This window comes from Myotis brandtii, unplaced genomic scaffold (genome assembly GCF_000412655.1).
Source record: "Myotis brandtii unplaced genomic scaffold, ASM41265v1 scaffold384, whole genome shotgun sequence".
In the NCBI taxonomy this organism is placed as follows: Eukaryota; Metazoa; Chordata; class Mammalia; order Chiroptera; family Vespertilionidae; genus Myotis; species Myotis brandtii.
Genome location: NW_005364745.1, coordinates 5,943,930 through 5,953,929, shown reverse-complemented (window position 1 = coordinate 5,953,929; position 10,000 = coordinate 5,943,930). Strand labels below are relative to the sequence as shown.

At 48.1% G+C, this 10,000-nt stretch overlaps 1 protein-coding gene across 1 annotated transcript in view; it reads right to left on the bottom strand.

Annotated features, from left to right (window-relative positions):
- PELO (pelota homolog (Drosophila)) overlaps positions 1-1,209 on the bottom strand; it is a 5,802-nt gene extending 4,593 nt beyond the window's left edge. The window contains 1 exon segment of the mRNA XM_005872626.2: positions 1,105-1,209. Coding sequence (XP_005872688.2) covers positions 1,105-1,209 — 105 coding nt within the window.
- Between the last annotated feature and the right edge of the window lie 8,791 nt (positions 1,210-10,000).

The window sequence follows — 10,000 nt, the reverse complement described above, 5'->3', positions numbered from 1 at the left end:
GCGCGGGGAGCGGCGCCGGACGCTGAGCCTCCAAGGGGGTCAGACGCCGTGCTTCCCGGCGAGCCCGGGATTTTAATGCTCAAGTTGCACTTTCCACGCCTTCCCTTCCCTTCCTTCCCTTCCCTTCCCGTGGGCGAGGGAGCTGGGGCAAGAGAGGGAACGTGTGCACTCTCTAAAGCTGCGTGCAGCCGCCACGCTCCACCTTCTCTCTTCGCGTAAATCCAGTTTCAAAACTTACCTAAAAGGAAAAGGAATTCTCAAAAGTGCTGACCTGGCCCCGAAGCTGCAAAGTAGGCTTTGCTCTCCCCTGGCCTGGCCTCGGACGCGGCACTGCACGCCACCGGGGGCCTGATCGGCCCAAGGTCAGAGCAGCTCCCGGGAGGGAGGGGACCCCAGGACCCAGGATCCCAGAGCCCAACACCCAGGGTCCCAGCACCCAGCACTCAGGGTCCCGGAACCCGGAGCCCAGGGTCCCAGCATCCGGAGTCCTAGCACCCAGGACTCAGGGTCCCAGCACCCAGCACTCAGGGTCCCAGCACCCAGCGTGCCAGCACCCAGGGCCCCAGCATCCGGAGTCCTAGCACCCAGAACTCAGGGTCCCAGCACCCAGGGTCCCAGAGACGCGGGTGGGCGGCCTCATACCGGCTGCTCTGCGCGGCGAGGGCTCTAGGGTGGGGGTTGGGTCACTGGGACTCAGGCGGGAGGTCGCTGTCAACGCTGAGCCCAGGTTTGGAAGTGGGGAAACGGACCCACTAGGTCCTAGTGACTGGGACCCGGGTCTGACAGCCACAGAACTGATAATAAAGGAAACCCTAAGGCACTTAACCTTCGCCGGGGCTGGGGCGGCTTGAGTGGGGATTGTCTCTTAAAACCCGGCGAACAGAAAACCCAGCCGGCTTCTCCCATGAGCTCGGAAAGGGAGGAGGGCGGAGCAGTCCTGCGCACACATCTCTCACCATCTCCTTTCCTGGCTACTGCGAGTGGCATTGAGGGGAAGCTTGCCACCCTGAACCTGGGAGACGGGGATGAAAAGGAGGGATTGCCTTGGGCACAAATCTTAATACGCGAGTCTCAGTGACCGTCCTCAGAGCTTTTCTTTCTTACGCAGTGACCCTGCAAGAGTCCCTTGCACACAGTAGGCACTCGTATCTGGATGCCAGAATGGCAAGCTGAGAGGATCAGATTCACCGGAGGCAGCTCTGTGAACATTGTCACAGATAATGCGATCAGGCCCTGGTATTTTCTCAGCTATAGTTCATTTAATTTCACAATTTAGTCTAAAAAGTAATTCCTCTTACTTTAAAACTGCTGTGATCCTGCAGCAGTCAATGGTACTTTCATTCTTTACTGAAGTCAGCAACATCGTGAGGACACGAGGAAAAGACCATGATTTAGCTCTGTTGCTTTAAATTCTAATTTTATAGTAATTTATTGGTTCTTTGAAAAAAGAAACCTTTACATCAGTAACTTTATATCTATTTTTTTCTATAATATTTTATTTCTGTTCATCTCTCCAGAAGAAAAAAAGTTAGTGGTGTTATTACTGCCAACAGTTTTCAATTTGTTGCTGTTGACATACTTCTAGTGTCTCCAAAAAAAAAAGTCTTGAGCTAGAAGTCAAGCTTCCTGGATTGAAATTCTTACCCTGTCAGTTGTTTCCCTGTAACTCTAGGGCAGTCCTCAGTCTCTTTGAAACTCAGTTTCTTTTCCTTAAAAGTTGAGGGAACTGAATTCAATACCTAACAACTGTTTTAATTGTAAACAGTAGCTGCAACAGTATTTGAAAAACTAAAACAATCCCCATGATCTCACCCTAACAGATTTACTTTCAGTTCTGCATATGAGCTTTCCAGTTGGATTCCTGCTATGGCCCACGTTAGCTGTAAAACATCGGTACTGAGTTTAATACTTGCACACCCAGAGTCAGCAGGCCTGAGTTCTGGTCTTTTCGAGTTAGATTCTAGCAACTTGAGATAAATCCTCCTAACCTCTACCAACCGGAAGCTTTTCATTCGGAATTGTAAATAAGGTTATTGGTCCTGCCTTCCTCACTTGACCTCTTTATGGGTTCCTGAGGAGAGGATGCTACTCGGTGAACGGCAGTGCTCTGTAAACACGGAAGGTGCTAGGCCGCGTGCCTGGCTTGAAGCTGGATATCTGGATCAGACATAGCAAGGGGCGAATGCAGCCTTGGAAAAACACATGGCTCAGCAAAGCTGACGGATGGACAGTCTGCTGGGCGCATTCATTTATTCCAGTACTAGCACCTCTTCTCCAGGAAAGCCAACTTAGGCCAGTCCTGCTGCATAAAGCAGTTCGTGTCTCTCATCCGTGCATTGGGCAACATTCCTCCTTCCTATTACAACAGGTCCCAAATGGTTGGCATGACAGCAGCAGGGTTGATGGGCTCCCGAAAGGTGGAACTCCTGTCTGAGCACCTTGGGCTCAGCACACGAGGGGCCGTACAGATTTTCTGGGCTCTCCCTCGTCTTTTATTGCACCGCTTACGCTGCTACAACTAAACGCATCTGTTCCTTCCTCAGCACCTTGGGGGCTCTCCCCGCCAGAGCTTCTTTGCTCGTCTGTGGCTTCTCTCAGGCTGGGAGCCTTTTAAGGGCAGAGACCGCCTTCTATTTGTCTTTGTGTTCCTGGAACCCAGCGCAACAGCGGCCTCACCACAGTCATCACATGAGAGAATGAGTGGGTGTGAGCTCTCCTCTGGCTCAGAGCTGTTAACCTGTCTGTCACAGACGTCTTACAAGTAGGAAGTCACATGCTGCTTTACAGTGTTACTAACATTTTGAAGAAGATTACTCTCAAGGTAAGTTTCTATAAACCTATTTCAATTTTTGAGCTATCCATGGTCAGATAAGAAAATGATTATTTTAAACATCTTATTGAAGGGAAGACCTTAAAACCTCTTAAAATAATGTATAACAACAGTTGCTTTTATTATACACGATTTGGAAAATGATCTTTACAGGATAAGCAGCCAGAGCTCTGGGTATGAAAATCCAGCAGTAAATGCAATTGTTTAACCTCAGACTGTAAAAAGATGCCCGTGTGGCTCCCACAAGCCAGGCTAAGGGACGATGGAAGCATTATTCAGCAAATCCAGTCAAAGGAGAAAAGGAAAAGGGAAAGTTTCTTTTGTCTAAGGAACTTGTACTCACTACCTAAATTTCCTGCGATTAAAAATACGTACTTGCAGTTGTTCCTAAACAATACAAAGCCTCCTACCAAATAAATAAAATCATACCAACAAAGCATGTAGCTCCATTCCCTTGAATATCTGAATTACAGTCATTTTTCAGTTCATATTTCTCACTTATTCTGTTGATGGAGATCTACTCTTTAAATAAAGCAATATTAATGTTTTAGCACTAAAGTGAATTTTTAAAAATAAATTATTTTATTGATTTCAGAGAGGAAGGGAGGAGAGAGAGATAGAAACATCAATGATGAGAGAGAATCATGGATCGGCTGCCTCCTGCACGCCCCCTACTGGGAATGGATACATCAACCAGGGCATTGCCCTTGACCAGAATCGAACTGTGACCTCCTGGTTCATAGGTTGACGCTCAACCACTGAGCCATGCCAGCTGGGCTAAAGTGAATTCTTAACACCAACCAGCATACACTTTTACCTCCTTCTAAGACTTAGCTGACTTCCAGTCGTCCTTTAAATGACAGAAGACGTTAGATGAGAATTAGATCCCTTCACACCGCCCTCTGACCCCCACGAGGACAGAAAATTAGGGTTTGGTTATTTTATCACCACCTTTCCCCCGAGGCTTCCTTTTAAAGGGGTTGAGAGGAAGCTCTGTTTTAGGATCTGGTGAGGCTTCTGGTGCCAGAAGAGCAATTAGCCCTGAGTCAGATACGAGCCTGACTCGGGAGAACTGAGAGGGACAGTGTTCACATCTTCGTATCCAGAAGCAATGTCATTTGTGTCCAGACAGAGTGTGTTTCAACTTTAACGATGGCCTTTCTGCAAATACAAAGAAATGTGGTGGAAAACGGCCACGTGGTCCACTGTATGTGACTGATTGTGATGATCAGAGGCACTTCACCCCTGGAACTAGGGGACAGCGCTGGAACTGGGGGGCAGCTGATAGTCGTGCAGTTATAATTGGATTAGCGGCACTTTCCTAGCTTAGTGGTGGTTAAGTTATGGTGCACTATTCAATTGATGACAGTTTCCATTCAATTAGGTATAAATATGGTGGGGATATAATTAAAGGAGACAATGTGATCCCTTAAGTATTTTATGAGTTTGTCTATATTCTTTCATGAATCACTCAATAAGTTATTCTTAGATGCGAAGGATAATTAGATTAGCGGCACTTTCCTAGCTTAGTGGTGGTTAAGTTATGGTGCACTATTCAATTGATGACAGTTTCCATTCAATTAGGTATAAATATGGTGGGGATATAATTAAAGGAGACAATGTGATCCCTTAAGTATTTTATGAGTTTGTCTATATTCTTTCATGAATCACTCAATAAGTTATTCTTAGATGCGAAGGCTAATTAACAGACAAAGATCCTACCCTCACAGAATACCAGCAAGCTGGGAAGACAACCAGATGTTTCATTATAATATCATGTGATATGTTACAGAAGCAAAGGTCCTTGGGTCTCTGGGGGAGGGGGTGCAATTTAGTCCAGTGGGTTTCTTGGAAATGACATTCCCATGGGGAATTGGTCACTGCAGTGTGAGTAACTCTATGCAAAGGCCCAGTGGCTTCGGAGGAGCTGGCACAAGCCAGGAGCTGAAAGAAGCTCAATATCTCGAGGACAGGAATATATTGGACTCATTTCTTTTTACTGATTTCAGAGAAGAAGGAAGAGGGAGAGAGAGAGAGAGAGAAACATTAATGATGAGAGAGAATCACTGATCTGCTGCCTCTTGCATGGCCCCCCTAATGGGGATGGAGCCCGCAACCCGGGCATATGCCCTGACCAGGAATCAAACCGTGACCTCCTGGTTCACAGGTCGATGCTCAAACACTGAGCCGCTGACCGGGCTATTTGGCTCATTTCCATGTCTCGATACTGCACTTGCTTTGAGAGTGAATACAATTCTCCAGTCACAGACGCTCTGAACGGGCAGTGCATTCTGACAGTAGCATTGTGGCAACAATGCCAAGTAGCTTTCTTCTCAAGTTTTTAACATGAATTCAAATACCCTATTTTGTGTTTCATACAACAGAAGAACAGTGTAGGTAAAAAAAAAAAGGCATTTTGATCCTTAATTTTCTGAATATACAGGGTGGGGCAAAAGCAGGTTTACAGTTGTCCCTATGGAAACTAGCAACACAAATCCTGTGAGTTTACCGCTGTCTTTACAGATATTATAATGACCAGAACGTCTCTCCATCTTGTGATTCCCGGCCCTCCACTGTAAGCCACTGGAGGCCGCATGCTCGCTACGGGCGAGTGGCTGACTTCCTCCCATGTCAGCCATCGCCCCACTGGACCTCATGGTGAAGAGGAGTTCTCGCCCGTGAAGAAAGTCACAAGAGAAGACCCTTCTAGGCACGTGGTTGACAAACTGTGGCTTGCGAGCGACATGCGGCTCTTTGGCCCCTTGAGTGTGGCTCTTCCACAAAATACGACGTGCGAGCGCGCACATACAGTGCGATTGAAACTTCGTGGCCCATGCACAGAAGTCGGTATTTTGTGGAAGAGCCACACTCAAGGGGCCAAAGAGCCGCATGTGGCTCGCGAGCCGCAGTTTGCCAACCACCGTTCTAGGACAACGAAACTGTCTGTAGGAAGGAAAGACCTGTAACTTCTCGAGGGCCACCCTATAGTTGTATTCTTAATAACCAGAGAGAGCACTGTCATTAGGTTATACTTCATGTCGGGTAAGACAAAGACATCATCTGATTGCACTATACACCTGGAAGTCGTGAAAAGAACAGACTCACTGACATCATCACTTAGATCCTTATCAGAGCCCTTCAGGCGACTCCTGGATAAACTTTAGAGGTTGAGCAAGAAGGAAGAGGACTGACATTCAGACGGCATGCGGATGGCAGGTTTCAGAGCAGAAGATGTGAGGCAGAAACCGGAGCTGAGCTCAGGAGTTGCCATTTGCTACTTGTGTGACTTTGGATAAATGACTTTAACCTCTTTTGGTTCCTTCATCTCTGAAATATGGGGAACAGTTCCACATTTCCCCTTTTAGTAAGACAGAAATGAAATAATACATGTAGAGTTCTGGGTGCAGGGGCTCACGCATAACATGTTGTCAATATGTGTCTCGCATCATGAGGTCATGTTATTTCTCCTCCGTTGTATGTTTGACCTTTGACCTCTGGGAGGTTGCCATCTATTTGGACATGGCCAGTGGGAGGGGTGGGCACAAAATGAGGGAGTGGGCTTCAGCTCTGGCACCAGCTGTGTTCCTCCTCCCAGAGCCACAGCTCCTGTCCAGGGGACCCCCCTCCCAAAGCCAGAGTTCTAGGTGCAGCAGACAGGGCGCCCTCCTCAGGCCAGGAAGGTCCTGGCTTTTCTTCCCACTGTTGTCTTCCCACTGTTAGGGGCTCCCCCATCTCCTCAGTTCCTCTGTAAACAGGCCCTTCATTAAACTCCCTTCCGCTAAAGCCTTTATACGTGCCACTAGTTTTTGACTGGGACTCTGACAGACATAACATAACCATGAAGACTTTATTTGGACATAAGGGAGGACATCTTTCCAAATGAATCATCCTATCTAATAATAGACAAACATGGTCATTGACCGTACCTTCGCTACGCCTCCCATTGGCTAATCAGCGAGATATGCAAATTAACTGCCAACAAAGATAGCGGTTAATTTGCATACGTAGGCGTGAAGCAGCGGAGCGAAGACACAGCGAAGGCTTTGAAGGCGGCTCTGGCCGGAGCCAAGGCCTGGTTCCCGGGTGCCGGAGGAAAACCAGTGCCGGCAGCCAGGGGAAGGGAAGGCCTATTGCACGAATCTTTTCATGCAACAGGCCTCTAGTTTTTAAATATTGGAAACTGCCAATCCAAGACAGTTCTAACCCTAAGGGAGACGCATTGCGATGGTGGCGGTTTGCTGTGAGGGAAACAGGTTGGAAGGCTGGGGAACGTGTGTCTAGAGGGCCGTGGTGGTGGGAAGGAAGGGTGGGGTTCTCTTCTAGATGCAGAAAGCAACGAGGCCATGGCCACGGGAGCAAAGTGAGCAAGAGGATCATGGGCAAAGGAAGGAACTGTGACTGCTGTCATGGGAAGTTATGTTCGGGGTTTGTTTGTTTGTTAAAGAATTGACTTTTCGAGGGTGAAAAGGAGGAGGGAGAGAGCCAGTGCCAGAGCGAAGCATCCATTGGTTTCCTCCCGCATGTGCCCGATTGGGGGTCCACCAGGGCACTGAACTCCCAACCTGCGTATGTGCCCTGACCGGGAGAAGAACCTGCCGCCTGTGCCTACAGGACGACGCTCCAACCAGCTGAGCCCCACCTGGAGGGCCATGTTGAGAGATTTTAATGCGCAAAATAACGCCCCCACAGATGTCCATGTCCCAATCAGTGGAGCCTGTGAATACGTTTCCTTATATGGCAAAATGGACTTAGCAGATGTGACTACATTGAAGACCTTGAGATGGGAGGGACCCTGGGCCATTCAGGGGGCCAAGGTGATGGGAAGGGGCCTGTAGGAGGCAGGCGAGAGAGTCAGAGGCGAGGAAAGATCTGACAGGCCACTCTGCTGGCATGGGAGGTGGCGGGGGAGCCCCAAGCCTGGGCTGCAGGTGGCCCCTGCAGCTGGACAAATTGCCCCCGGAGCCTGCTGACCACACACCACTGTGCTGTCCCCTGGTCCCGGCCCGGAGACTCCCGACCTGGGAACAGGAAGGTAGGACACGTGTCTTGTTTTAAACCATCAAATCTGTGGCAATCTGTCCCCACAGCAGCAGGAGACTGACAGGAGGGTGGAAGGAGGTACAGGGAGCTAGACAGGCCACACCTGCGTGGCCAGTCGAGCATGTTTTATTTTATCTGAAGATGACAAGGAACCACCAGAGTGTTCTGACTAAAAACTCAGATATAATGGGAATGACTTGTGACCAGCATAGGGTAGAGTTTGGGTTCAGACGAGACAGGAAGTGCGCCCTGCAGGAGTGTGCGCTGGGGGTTAGGGAGTGGGGGGCGCTGGGGCTGGGACCCAGGTTGGGTGTGGATTGATGCCTCCATGAGAAGTTTCCAAGCAACCTGACAACGCGACGACTGACAGGAAACCAGCAAAGAAAAGGAAGAAAAGTCCAATCTCAGATCCTTGCATTGTGAAACGGGCGTAAATATAGCACGTGAGGAAGCTGTTAGCTCGGACACAGTAACTTTTTACATTCTACACCTCAATACGATTGAGTAACATATAGATGTATACACAGAGACACACACAGAAGGGAAGTTAATGTGATTTTGAAATATCTATGCACCATTTCCCTTTAAGCCCCTTCCTGGAATTAGCAAGGCGCCTTATCCCAACAATTGCAGAAAACCCACAGTACGCAACCTGCGACGGTTTTAGGCCTGGAGAAATAGACGCAGCGGAACCGAAAAATGCTTCTCTAGGTACAGGCAGATATGGAAATAATTACATGTGTACGTGATAAAGTTATATATAAATGAAAAATCATACACAGATGAGATTGTAACTTCTGAACCAACATTTTCTTAAGCCTTGTTCTTGTCTTTTTGGAGGCCATGCGAGTATCATTTGACCATTTCTGCCTTAGCGACTGCTTATTTGGCAAAGTGAAAAGGCACCGTTTGAATAGTTAGTAAGCAATTCAGATTTTGCACAACAAAAACAGGCCAGTCACCTCCAAACAATTTGAGCCAGAAAAAGCATCAGAGGTCAAACGTGTAAAGCAATGGTTCTCAACCTTCCTAATGCCGCGACCCTGTAATACAGTTCCTCATGTTGTGGTGACCTCCAACCATAAAATTATTTTCGTGGCTACTGCATAACTGTAATTTTGCTACTGTTATGAATCGTCATGTAAATATCTGATATGCAGGATGTATTTTCATTGTTACAAATTGAACATAATTAAAGCATAGTGATTAACCACAAAAACAATATGTAATTATATATGTGTTTTCCGATGGTCTTAGGCGACCCCTGTGAAAGGGTCGTTCGACCCCCAGGTGGAGAACCGCTGGTGTAAAGGGTCGTGACAGAAGCTGAGAAATTAAACCATCCACTGGCTCTGAAGCCGCCCGAAGTGTGGGTGGCTGGACATTTCCCGCGGAGTGGGAACTGCTGGGACGAACTGCCAGTGGCTCATCACCAGCTCCCACACCAGCCCGCTGTGGGAAAAAGAGGAACTCTGCTGCGGATCACCCCTTTCCAAGTGATCTGCTTGGAAGTTAACCCTGGGCCCTCTGAGCCGGGCGACACTGGCTGGCTCCCCCATTTTTTGGTGGTAAAACACTAGATTAACAGCACCAGTGAGCACCCCGCTGTGAGGACACGGAACAATCCAATTCTGAGGATATTCGCCAAAGCCAGCCATTCATTAACCCCTTCACCTGGCCATTTTTAAAAAACACAAAACTGCACCCATCTGCCTTCTCTCTTTGACCATTCAACCTTTCCTCCCCAATTAGTAACTGGGGAAAAAAAAAAAGAAAGAAGAAAGAAAGAGAGAGAGAGAGAGAGAGAGAGAGAGAGAGAGAGAGAAAGAAAGAAGAAAGAAAGAAAGAAAGAAAGAAAGAAAGAAAGAAAGAAAGAAAGAAAGAAAGAAAGAAAGAAAGAAAGTTGTGACCACGGGTTAATCGTTGGGAAAAATCTGGGAAAATCCTAGGAGTTAGGAGTCACCCTTCTCTAAATTGACGGCACTTTGCATCGCCACCCTGTGTTTAGGTCCCTCCTCAAAAGCACCTACTTCTGCACAACTGACAGCACCCACTGCGCGCTGCGTTCTGTGCGCGGCACCCCGTCGCCTTTGCAGGGCGAGCGCTCCCTGCCTCCCTCCCCCTCGGTGC